We start from the raw sequence: 13778 nt of genomic DNA, 5'->3' as shown, positions 1-13778 counted from the left end.
AGTCTATTTTTTTAAAAAAAGAAAAGGAGTACTTGTGGCACCTTCGAGACTAACCAATTTATTTGAGCATCACCGATGAAGTGAGCTGTAGCTCACGAATGCTCATGCTCAAATAAATTGGTTAGTCTCTAAGGTGCCACAAGTACTCCTTTTCTTTTTGCGAATACAGACTAACACGGCTGTTACTCTGAAACCTTTTTTTTTTTAATTTTTTTTAAACCAGTTATTTTAGTAAATTTTTTCCCTAACCATTACCTGCACTTGCTATCCAGTTTGGTAAATTAATTTACCATCATAATTTCCTAAACCCAAAGCATAAACAGAAGGACATTAAATATTTTATATATGTTAATGAGATCTCAAAATGGAGATACCACCCCCTGGCATTTTATATCATCGTCTGGTCATTGTTTATGATGGACAAATTAGGCAGATAATTTAACATTTCCTTGCTTAGTACAAAAAAAACAAAACAAAGATATCTATGCTATTTTAATCTAAAATGTTCATATATACTTCTTACCTAAATGAAGGGTGTCTGGTAGTCCATCTTCAGATCCATCTTCAGAGCCTCCCTCTGTTCGATCTACTACTCCATTTTCATGTAGGGTTACAATTAAGTCTGCACAGTATGTTCTAGAAGTGGCTGAAGTCTCTGTATCAGTCCTCCTATCTCTCTTATGTACTCTTGAATGAAGAACTAGCTGGTGGTATGTTCTAAAGGCTTTGCCACACTCTGAGCAGTGTGTTGGTTTCTCCTTGTTTTGTGACAATTTAGGATCCATCTCCATAGAAGGCACTTCAACATTGGGATGTTTCAGTTTGTCTTGGGACAGGGTACCATTTCCTGGACAACTGCTACTTTTATTTACTTTTGACCTCCCAGTACTTTCAGTCTGACTAACCTGGCTACCTTTATTTGTATTCCAAATTTCACCAAGTTCTTCTTTATCAGATGATGAATCATCATTGTCTGTACTTCCTTCTTGCCCTGGTTCTTTAATCTGTCCATGGCCAACAGCAACTTTACCTTTGGTAGCGAGCTGCCATGCTTGATATGTATTGAATGGATCCAGTTCAGCTATCCATTTCACAGGTTTTACTGATCTACTCTTTTCTGAAGTCACATTTGGTCTTAAGTTCAAAAATTGCAGAAATTCTTCTCTCTGAGCCAGTCCTCCTTTATTGGCTCCATCAGTGACTTGTGGGCTCTCACCATTGGACGCCGACTCTTTGGTGTGCACTTTACTGTGCTCAATTAAGTTTTCTTTATTGAGAAATAGGAAACCACACACCATGCAGATTTTGTAAGGTGATGTTACACTTTCAGTTACATGCTCCTGTACCACCTCATTTATTGTTACTGGGCTTTCAGAACCTTGTTGAAGCTTATTTCTTGAACCAGGTTTACCAGTATGTGTTCTCATGTGATTTTTGAGGAACCAAGGCTCTTTAAATCTTCTTCCACATACATTACACCAATATGTGAAAGAGTCCTTATGCTTTTTCATGTGAGTCTCAACATCAAAAGCTTCATCAAATGTTTGCCCACAAACTTCACAGCTAAATTCTTCATTGTCCTTCTCATTGTTGTTTGGTGATGGCAAGTCTGTTCTAACTTGACATTTATCGAGAGGACTAATATACTCTGCTTCGACACGCAGAACTGCTGGTTCACAAAGCGTTGGTCTATGTTGAGTTAAGACATGCTTACCAAGTTCTTCAGGGTGTTTAAAAGTCTGATCACAAAACATGCAATCCAAAGGCATACACCCTTCTGCTTGCATCAAGAACTTTTCTTGCACGTTTTTGTAAGAAATTGTGTTGGTCCCTTTTATCAGCATTGAGGCATCATTGTTCTCCATCTGCACACCAACAGTACTGGCTATCCCATCTGGTCCATCCATATATACTAAAAGGGGTTGAGTTGGCATATTTCCGGGGTTTCGTTCCCTATCATGTATTAACGTGATGTCTCAGTTCTTCCTGGGACGTTCTCCGGTCACAGTAAGGACACTTGTAAGCTTCTCCTCACATATGCATGCAGATATGCTAGGCTAGAAGACTACTGCATGGAAGTCTTGCTACACGTCAAAGGAGATTGATTTTTATCTGTATTCATACACCATTAAAAGTATACCCATTGGTTTGGTTTCCTTGAGCTACTTTTTCAGCTGTTTAAGTTCACTTAACTTTAAAGAGAGTCTGTAGAAGTCATCAGTTGTACTTACTTCTCCCTTCATAATATTTCAAATACTTCTATTGTGCAGGACAGAGTCAAGAGGCTCAGTAGAACAGAGAACTCTGGCACCTATAGAAACAGAACCACAACTAGCTTTTAAAATTAAATAAAAAATGAAACAAGACTTTTTAAAGAGACATTAAACATCATATCTCAAATACACAGATAAGTTTTATATTGAAGAAGTCTTTAGCACTCATTCAAAATACAAGCTATGTTTCCAATATGCCATAAAGAAGGGTTAGGGAAATACCTGATTACATCTCTTCCCTGACCTACTGGGAATAAGCAGCATAATCTTGACACCAACTCATTTTTTTCTGATAATTTCTATACTAATTTGTTATATAAAAAGTGTTTTACCCAGCTACATTAAAAACTCACAATGTCTCATATTTCAGATTACAAGTCTGCTGAATCCATATTTCAGTGAATATATTAATGCATTTTTAAGTGATGCAACAAGCTGAAGTAGTTACACATTAGTGCTGTGAAAACTGCCTTTGACAGAGAGAGACACTTTAGATTTTATCCTTATGGCCTATGAAAAGGAAGGAGGAGAATTCTAAACTTTTCCAAACTTAAATCAGCTTGAAGTTATTTTCACATTACTGGCAGATAGTATAAATTCCTGTACTAACAATAGCCTCACTAATGCCACTATTTAAAAGTCTGTCACTCTGTTGCAAAAATCTTAAAGAATTAGATTGTACACAAAAATGAACTAGGTATTGTGTTTAAGTGCATAAACTGCAGACACTTCATTTTGAATCCCATTTTACATATCTATTTTAGATTATACACACACAAAACCCCCAGCAACTTCTAAATGTAAACACAAATGCTTCCAATTTAGAATTGCTTAAAATAATTTGTATGTTTTTAATCTCATTTACCATTTAAATAGTATTTAAAATTTTTGATGTAACCAGTTATACTTACTGTAAGTTTGTAAACATAATTACATACCAAATTAAATCTATTCACTGCAATAAGTCACCTTCTTTGAAGAGTCAAAATAAAAATGATATGGCGGAGTCCAAAGCACTCTTTTTTTTTAAAAAAAAAAGGAACTAACACACACCACCTACTTATTTTGAATGCACTGCTTTCTTCAGATGTGCGGAGTTCTGGAATTATTTTGTTTGCCTTAAACCATGAAGTTTCACAAGTTACCACTATTTATCAAGAATTTCCCACAAGAGATTCAGAAGTTACAACTTGAATTACTATGCTTCAAAGCAGACAGTTTGTGCATGGCACATTATTATGCCCCACATAATGTCAGTTCTCATAACGGTATCCTGAAAATAGTTTTTTTGAGTTTACACTTCCAGGAGTTTATCTGGATGAGGAGAAGTGGTCAAATTTAGGTTGGGCTTAACTAATGCACTACCTAAATCCAACCTAAACTTACACTGGATTTAATCATTTTTTTCCCCGAATGTACTTGACGCCTTCAGTATTCTAGCACATGCTGTTTGTAACATTCTTTACTGTGCCATCATTCATCTGAAAAACTCAAAGAACACTTTCATAAACAATGAGCCTTAACATATTCCTGTAAATTAAATATTTTATGCTTTTTATCGCTTGTGAAATTGAGGTAAGAAAGATTAAGCTATTTGCCTAAGATGGCTCCAGAGCCTCAAATAGAATTCAGAGGTCCCAATTCTCAGTCCATCACTGCCACAAGGCAACTCTTCCTGTCTAAATACAGTTTTGGAATTCTTGTAATAACTAAGCAGGTTGAACCTATGACATGGTAAACTTAAATTTTAATTCTCTTTCTTTTCTGAGAGTGAACTTCAGTCATAAAGATTTCATTTATTAATTTTGACTCTAGTTAAAAGTCAGGTCCACTAACAATAGTAACATAGGGCCGGCTTTGTTTTTAGAAAATTTTGGTGCTATGCACAAAATTTCTCCGTGGAGATAAAATATTGAAATATATTACAAACAAGTGAACTCACCAGTAACTTTTTATTTCATATTTCCACTTGTTGCTTTGTTCAGTGTCTTCAGTAATTTTGTAAGCTGTATTTATATACTAGTGATGGATCCACAGTTTTGCCATTCAAGTTTATCGTTTTATGGTAAGTATGAGGAAGGGTGAGTGAATGCATATGTCGTGATGGGAGAAGTGTGGATTTGCGTGGATCTCAAATGAGTAGTGTCTGCTGCAGTGAGGGGCTGTGTGTGTTTGGGGTAACTGTGTGCATTGGCTGTGTAGATCTGTGGGCGTGGCGAATGAGGGGTATGTGTTGTTGTGAGGGGCAATTTTGTTTGCTGCTTGTGGTGTTGTGCAGGTGGTTGTGTTGATCTGCATGTAGGGGATTTGCGCAGGTGGCAACTGAGTGCACGGGTGTGGCAGTTGGGCAAAGTAATTCACCATTTGTGCTGTCTCCTTCATACAACCAATGGGACTGTTGCATGCAAATCAGCCGTAGAATAAAGGCCTTTGGTGGGGTTAACTGATATCACAGTGGTCTAAGACTCTTTGCATGGTACAGTTACTTGGTACAGGCCTTACACTTGTGTGGCGTACAGTTGCAGTAATTCATAAGATAAAATGGTCAAGAACTTGAAAATTGGGTGGTAACAGACCATGAAATTCAGTGATGATTCAACCTGGTGATATTCTGAACACACAAAAAAAGCTCTCAGCTATGCTTATAGCTGCTTCCATCACTTCACACGGACTCGGACATTTTAGGCTTTGGAGTGACACACACAGCAACATCCCTGGACTGTTATTAGAAACAGGACAGGACGGTATTCTGTGGCAGAGCTCAGATGTGATCTTTGTTGTATAATGGAAGCTGCCTAAATGAAGGTGTTATTTGTAAGACAGATGAATAGGCAGCTTGAAAATCTGAGCAGCTAGTAGCACAATATCAGCAAGCCACTTAGGTAAGAGGGCTATCATCAGGTGTGGATTTTTTATTTATTTATTTTTTAAAATATGTTTAACCCTAATTCTTTAGTGAATATTCAGGCAAGATATAGAAACTGGCCCATTTTAGAAACAGTTGCCATTCATTAATACTGTGTACATATTAAGTTCCTCTGAAGTGTATGAGAGAATCATTCTAAACAGCAACTGCCACATACTGACATATGTTCTAGGTCAAGCTGTCAGTGCCAGAGACGGGTTAAGAACCTACTTCATCTAGACAGTCTCAGTTTGTTGTGTAGCAATGAAATTCTAGAAACACTCAGTTACAGGGAAAGCATCTTTTCGATGTAGTTTCATCTACATGTCATTTTAGCAAATATTCAGAAGACAAGGATGTTCCTTCTATCTTTCCTTTGATCCTTCTTGCAGTGTACTACATAACTGAGAAATACCAACATGAAACTAGTAGCAGACCAAAACCTGCTTTCACCAACAGCGAAAAATACTTTCTTGTAGAAAGTGAAGGCCTCCATACCGAATTCCAGGGCCAAGTTTAGTCCCAAATTCCATCCAACAAGATAACCAAAAACTCCTTGCAGACTGGAACCATTTAGAGACAATGAATTCTCTGGATGTGTTGGGAAATAGTGGACTGAATTTTTGAAATTTCACAAACACAAGTTTAATAATTCACTCTTCAGAATCCAAGCTCCAAGCAAAAGCTGGAATATCTATACCACTTTAAGCGCTGTAGCACAAGCCCAAGTCTATAGGCTCAGACTCACTGCCATGGCACCTGGCTCGTTTGAAGATTTAAGATGTGATTTTCAAAGTACTTTACACATTTAGGCCAGATTTTTAGAAGTTCTTAGCACCTAGTCGCTTCCATTTTTCTTAATGCGCGCTTCCATGCGAGCACTTCTGAAAATCTGGCCATTACTAACCCTCAACACATCATTCTGAGGAAATATAGCATGCCTTACTATTTCAATGTCTGAAATATTTCTCTACCACCAGGGCAATTATTGCTGTCAAAAGAGATGTGGTTCAATATGACAAGAGCTACTTTTAGAAAAGAGCTTCTCACCTGTAATTTTTAGATCATGAAATCTAGTCACAGATAACATTTTTGGTAAAAAAACAAGATGTGGACTCTGGTAGTTTGAATCTAATTCAATCTACCTGGAAAAGATAAGTGAACCGTAAATGTTAAAAAAATAAATAAATAGAGTAAAAAGTTGAAGGGTGAGCTTTAAAACAAGACTGAGTTTTCCGGCTGATACATTTCAGACTTCCTTCATCAGTCAGAAAGATCTTAAAAGTAGGGCATGCCTTTTATGTTTGGAAACCAAGTATTAATAAATCAATACTAGACAAGGGTTTAATTCAGATAAATAGCAGCACCATTTCCTACTGCTATGAAGGAAATCCTTTCCCAAAGGAATCAAAATATTAAAAATTATTCAATTATTAAATAAAAATGTACTTTTAAAATCAGAATTAAAGCATTGTTTTACTCTATCTAGAACTGACACACAACTCATGGTCCATGGACACATTCAGAATACTGTCCATCTAATTTAGTTATACAATTACTACTTTTTACTCTTGTGAGCACTGCAGAGACAGACTAAATTGGGATCCATTTTGGTTCAATCAACAAAATTATATGAACTCCAAATGCAAGGCCAATCCTGCAGCTACAACTGGGCAATTCCACTGGAAACAACATTAACCCAAGGTAGAATCTGGTTGGCAATAGTATTAATACTTGTGATGATAGATCAGACAGAAAACAAAGAATACAGTTTGACTTTCAGATCGTAGATTGAGTTTAATAGAACTGGCAGTTATGAAAACACTTTTACTTCTAAACTGAACTAAGTAAATTGGGAAGTCAGTGAGGGACAAACATGGAATCTGTTTACAAGTACTTACTTTCAGAATAAGACTACATTGATACAACAGAACATTGATCACAAAAGGGCCAATAGCACAACCTGCCATTCCTCAGGGGGAAACCCCAAATGGCTGACTCCACCAGCAGAAGCACCAAGGAAGAGTTGACTACAAGTTAGCTCACAAGTGGTTAAAATCCTACCCTGGCCGAGGCAGTTTGTAGTTTTCACCTGTGTTCGCTGGGCATGGTAAACGGTTGTCTGCTGTAACCTGCTAACACAGGTGAAAACTACAAACTGCCTTGGCCAGGGTAGGATTTTTAACCACTTGTGAGCTAATGTGTGATTTTTTAAAAAAAAAAGTTTTTCCCCTAGTGAAGATAAGGTCTTAGAGTCAAGGACCAAAAATGATGTTTCCCTGCACTGCAGCTCTTCAGAATCCTTTGGGCAGCAGTTAAACTGTCAAGAATCACATCAGTTTAAAACAGGTGCTACCTGGGAAAGCTATGAGCTGCAGTTTAGATATGCACAGGAGTTGCTCTTGACTGGAATGCCAAAATGCAGACTAAGGGCTAGTCTTCACTAGAAGCAGTGCATCAACACAGCTGCAGCACAACAGGTGAAGATGCTCTATGCCTACAGGAGAGAATGCTGTTGTCAGCATAAGTTATGCAGTGCTTAGGTCGCTGTAACTTGCGTCACTCAGTAGATGGCTTTTTTTCACATCCCTGAGCAACATAAGTTTGAGCAACATAAGCAGTAGTGTAGACCTGTCCTAAGAAAAGGATACAGTAGCTAAGTTCTCTTCACTATTTGTTCCTCACTGCAGCCACCAGGCTGGGGGAGAGGTGATAATGACCTAGCAGCCTCAGAGCAGCAGTCGTCTCTGGAGTGGGGAAATGGAAGTTTTTACTTTTAATAGGTGGGGGAGAAAAGTTACAAGTCTGAAACCTGAGTTCAAAGCTGATAAATATGTATTTTCCTACCTTCACAGCAGAGGGGCAAAGGGAATCTGGGCTTCTTGACATCCCTTCCCATCAGCTTCTAAACAAACCCTAGTAAGTGTCTCAAGATCCAGTCAGAGCTCAAACGCCTTATAGACTGATACTGCCTCCATCACCCATCCATCCCAGAAGATAAGATGTGCTAAGCAAGATTCTTGGAATGGTCAGTGAAAACAGTTTTACTGACCAAAAGCAGCAGCAAGTTACTCTCACCTGAGGGATGCTCCCTACTGAACTTGATCCCTTCAAAAGTCCACCAGAGACTGAGTTTAGCAAACTTTAGTGCACAACACATTTGCTTATGTGACCCTTAGACAAACAAATCAGGTCTACAGGTTTATAGCAATTTCCAGATTCTATGGTGATGAATATTCTAGGATTATGGTTATGAATGGCTGAGATCAGTGTGTTTTCATTTTAGTTGTTGTTACCTAACCTAGATAAAACAAAAGCTGCTACATAAAAATGCATTAAGATGACATTCAAAGCATTTCCGAAAGTCTAGTGAAGAGGCTTGATTTCCTTTTATTAAGTTACACAAACTATTTTATACTGTATTCAAAACGGTTCTTTTAGAGATGACCTACTGGGACTAATTTCATTTCACTTGTTACTCCTTTCTGCTTCAAAATTCTCTTTCTCCCCCACCCCAAGAGACGTGTCAAATAAGACCATCCTTTGAGTTTTCTGTTATAGTTTAACACACACCAAAGATTAGCTGAAGAAAAGGAGGCATGACTATGTGCCTAGTACTAAAGCAGTTGTTATACTATGCTACTAGTAAAGTTATGTATTGTTCAACGTAAGTTAAAGCAGGAATAACAATCAATAGCCCTATTAAAGTTTTATTTATCCCACAAACACCGCAACAGCTGTTTAAAAACCAAGACCATACCAGCACTTCTAGTTTTCCCAGAGGAGATACAGGAGATTGCCTCAAAAACAGTTAAAATTAACAGACCCTTAAATCCAAGAGCTGGATTCAAAGCTATTCTGTCCTCTATTTCTTTGATATGCTGAGCTTGTTTTGCTATCTTAATACAGACTTAGAGGGCTTCAAAAGTCCTCCATAATGCCAGCATTGAAAAAAATCTTGTTAGTAATCTGAAGCAACTGAATGTTTTTGGCACTACCGAAACAGTACCATTTGTATTACTGGCTACTAATATGAATCCACAGATAAACTACTGATATCACCTTATTCCATCTCTGGTGCTTTATTTTATTACAATCAGTTGTTTATTGGATACAACTTGGAGAGCCTAAACAGCCTAATACTCTCATCAGGTGTTAACGGGCCACTTCACCTTAAACAGTCACTTGAAATGTATTAACTATTTATGCTAAGCAATCTGTTTCATCTTGTATTTAGCTGTGACACTCACAACAGGTCTATGCTTAAAAGGGTGCATTGGTGCCTGCTATTGCACTTAAGTGAATTAATCCACCTTCTAGAGCAGCGGTCACCAACCAGTTGATCTTAGAGCAGGGGTGGTCAACCTGTGGCTCTTCAGATGTTAATATGTGGCTCCTTATATAGGCACCGGTTCTGGGGCTACAGGTGCCAACTTTCCAATGTGCTGGGAGGCGATCACTCCTCAACCCGTGGGTCTGCCACAGGCCCTGCCTCCACTCCACCCCTTCCCACCCCCTCCCCTGAGCCTACCATGCCCTCGCTCTTCCCCCTTCCCCCCAGAGCCTCCTGCATGCCACAAAACAGCTGATGGAAGGTGCAGGGAGGTGCTGATTGACCTTTGGGGAAGGGGTTGGAATGGGGGAGGGACCGGGGTTCATGAGCAAACCTTCCCACCCCCGGTTGGAGTGTCCTCTTTTTTGAATGTTCAAATATGGTAACCCTACTTAAACTTCGCTTTATGCTACATAGATATTCAAGTACAAATGGACCAAATACAGCCCAGGCATGAGTAACTGCAACTCCACTGAAATCAATGGAACTGTACCCGATTAGGCCAAGGCTCAGTTTGGTCCTATATTTCTAGAGTACCTCTGAGAATATTGTTTACTGTACTTGTACATGATTGTTATAAAGCCAGTTGTGCCACATTACTTCTAATTATTAAAGGATCATTAAGTTTATAAAGTATCCCCAAATAGTAGCCAAAACTAATATTTAAAGAATTCAGAATGGGCAAGAAAAAAAGGGTATATTATTTGTATGGTGTAGTGCCAGGAGGTCCAATCAGTTATCAAGTCCATTGTTCAAGGGACTGTATGCATATCAGATTGAATGCTCATAGGCATTTCATTTATAGTTCAAGGAGTTAGGCAGAAGAAGATTTTGGCATTCTACATTTAGAAAGTAATCACACCGTCAAGCAGAACGTTAACCAAATGTCTATCTGGCACTTAATTCCAAATTTGTCTTTTCACTCTTCGGATCCCGATGGCAAATCCACAACCTGCTTTCTGCAGTAAAACTCCAGATAAACAGAAATCAAACATCTCCCATACCACAAAACATTAAAAAAACTTCATGCATTTTGGATATAATGTTATCCTTTCTTCATCTTGTAAGCATTAACAGCAGCAGCACAAGTCTCTAGAATGGCATACACTTACTGTATCAAGGACAAAGGTCATAACCCATGCAGTCAGCTTGACACCAGCAGCATGACTTAAGCAAATGTCTTGAAAGTTAGACTCAGGAGGTCAGTATATTTAAAAACTGACTTTGCAGAAGGAAAGATATAAACTTTTCTATTTAATATGAGTATTTATTAAAATAGTATTAAATAAGTAAGATTGAAAGTAACATTTGAGTCTTACTCAAATGTTAGTATTTACAAAAATTTGGGCTTATAATGGGAGAAGATGTAGGCTATCTTTTCATGGTAAACAGTATTGCTCATACACTCCAACCCCATCTTTGTGTAATGAATTAATTCATTAATTTCTGACACATTCTTCTCACCTACATAAAAAGGTGATTTTCAAATAAGCCATGTGTTTAATTCCACAAAAGTCCTTTTAAATAAAAAGCTCTTTACAGATCAGTTTGTATGATAAAGAACAATATGAGCACTTGTAGAGGAAGGAGGGTATTTGGGGATAGGGGGTGGTTCAGCTGCAGAAGACATCACAATAAAAGACTGTCTCTTTTCAACCTAAAAGTTACAACATATGACCCCAATTTAAATGTTCGTACAGTGCGCCCCCGTTGACAATGCAAACACGGCTCTTTGGGGATACAAGTTTTTTGTTGGCAGGAGAGCTAACAGCTACACTATGCGATTTTTAGTGGCACGGCTATGGCAACACAGCCATGTTGCTAAAAGCTATGTAGTGTAGACACAGCCCTAATGAACTATAAAATTAAGCTTCATGGACAGTTGAAGAGAAATTTTATTTATTGGTCTTACAATTAATCCTCCATGTGTAAGTTTCTCTAGAAACAAAATTTAAAAGCTCATTAACTAAACCAACCCCCTTAAGAGTGGTTCAAGTTTTTCTTTTTTGCAAGAACTGTTAGAAAATCAGCTATGATTAGATTGTCCAGTCTGACACCATTGGGTTGCCACAACGATATTAATATGGATATGAGGGGGCAGAAGCCAACCCATACAAGTTTTCACCACAGTATGCATTATACAAGAGCTGATATGAATTTTTAACACCAGTATCATGTCTGTCCCTCCTTTATAGGGCAGAGTCATGGAAATCTACATCAGAAATTGATCAGATCAATTCATTCAAAAGTAAATGCTCATGCAAGATCTTTGGAGTCTATTGGAAAGAATTTTTTGCAACATCAGAAACTCTAAGCAGAACAAACCAATCTAAAACATCAAATATGATAAGAAAACAATGGACATATTTAGGACATGCTTTAAGGATTCCACTAACATGGTTTCCAAGGCAAGAAATAATACAGACACCATCTGAAAAGAGGAAAATGAAACGTGATACTGAAGAATAGAGAAAGAAGCCAAATCCATCAACATGACACTCAGAAGCCTGAACAAACCAGCAAAGACATGGTGGAAACTGGTGGATACCTAGGCACCTGAGGGTGAGGGAGGATAAAGAAGAATATTCAAACATCTCTTAATACTGGTGAATACAGTTAGTGAACTTCTCTACTTTATAATTTTACATAAAGTTCATGGGTATACCAGACTGCATAAATGCAAGTCAAAGACATTTTCCTATAGGTAGCCGTGTCCTCCAATTGGAAATAACTAGCAGAGAATGAGTTCTCCCACCCATTTTGGGGTCTATACTATAGAAACAAGTATTTGCTCTCTGAAGGTATTCCCAACAGAGACCTCTGTGTGGAATCTCTTTTTAATGTTTTGAGAGACAACAGAACTTCTGCAACTCAATGGATGAAATGACTCTTAACCAGGAAGATCAGAAGTTTTCTCTTGCTGAAGATCAGAAGTTACAGGTTTGCACAAACTTCCCTTCTGCATCCAAGTATCCACTGAGCAATACTGAATGTCAGTATCCACTTCTTGGTATTTTGGCTAAAATTATACAAGTTAAGGATTTGTTTTTAAAGTTCACAAATGTTGTTCTGACCGCCAACTTTTCCTTTCTCTCAGATTTGGGCAGAAGGATGGAAGGATTTCTTATAGTCCATGAAACAAAACATACTTTAGGCATCATGAAGAGGCGAATACATGTACTAAGAATCATCAGAAAGCACTATACTGATCACTGTTTATAAGTCCTATGATACAATTTCACTGCTGCCATGAGATGATGCAATTCCATTAAGTCAAAAAATTTCACACATTTAAACCAGCACCAAGACTTTACCTTTCAAAATAGCTATATTGTTCTCTCCACGCAAGGCAGCCTTGATGAAGCAAGAGAATTTAAACCTGATCTTTCATAGAGAGTGTATTATATTTATTCAGTTCATTCAATTGGAGAAATATCCTTTACAAGGATGTAACAGGATTGGACTTCTCTGCTTCTTAGCCATAAGACGTTAGCCCCGCTTAGTCTCACTCAGTGGATGAGCTGGTAAGCTGCAGTTCCCTGAGTTGGGCTCAAAGCCTTACTACTCTATTGAGAGACAACTGCTTTCCTGCCAAGGGTATCCAAGAGCTTCTCCAGAGCTCCTAGTATGGGGCAACTTGCATACCATTACACTGTACAGCTAAAGAGGTCATAGGAGCATCCAGAGTTACTCTTTGCCTTGGGAAACTACTTTTCACCCGTGGAGGAACCACTGTTGGCAGACACTAATCTCCTCCCAATACTGCCATCTGACTGCAACTCAGACCCCTTCCTCAACAGAAATCTGAGAAGAGGCAGAATATGCACTCAAACAAGAAGCTTTAAGTGAGGATCATTTTTCATACACCACCTGAATTTGGACCTATGGTTTTCAAGGCTTATCCAAAATTGTGTTCTGGCTACACCATAAAAAAAGTGCATGGTCTCTAAGGCAGACACTTTCTCCCTCACAAATCAGCCACAGGGTGAGAGACTGATGATGTTAAGAAAACAGAAACATGCTAGAAATGTAGCTAGAAGACACATCTAGTAGCCTTCTTTTTCTACCCAGGAAGTAGATCTTATAGCAGAAACTCATGGATTGTCCTTGTTCTACAGAAATATAGATGTGACAATTCTGAATTGCCCCTCATATCAGAGGCATCAATTTACTAGTGTCAAACTGATGGATATATGCAATAAAAGAATAGTAGCAGTTCTCAGTTTTATATTATGAAGTCAAGCTTACAAAGCTAAACTACATTGTC

The 13778-nt window shown here is 38.1% G+C and overlaps 1 protein-coding gene across 3 annotated transcripts in view; it reads right to left on the bottom strand.

Moving 5' to 3' along the window:
• The window catches only part of ZNF217 (zinc finger protein 217), a 36774-nt gene that overhangs the window by 17066 nt on the left and 5930 nt on the right, over positions 1-13778 (bottom strand). For all 3 annotated transcript variants that reach the window (XM_077832097.1, XM_077832099.1, XM_077832098.1), the window contains exon 2: positions 524-2311. In XM_077832097.1, the coding sequence (XP_077688223.1) occupies positions 524-1934 (1411 nt within the window). In that variant the 5' untranslated portion in view covers positions 1935-2311. The remainder of the gene's footprint in view (positions 1-523; positions 2312-13778) is intronic.

This window comes from Eretmochelys imbricata, chromosome 13, assembly GCF_965152235.1.
Source record: "Eretmochelys imbricata isolate rEreImb1 chromosome 13, rEreImb1.hap1, whole genome shotgun sequence".
Classification (NCBI taxonomy): Eukaryota; Metazoa; Chordata; order Testudines; family Cheloniidae; genus Eretmochelys; species Eretmochelys imbricata.
Note: the sequence above shows the minus strand (reverse complement) of the source record. Positions and strands in the feature narration are given on the sequence as shown.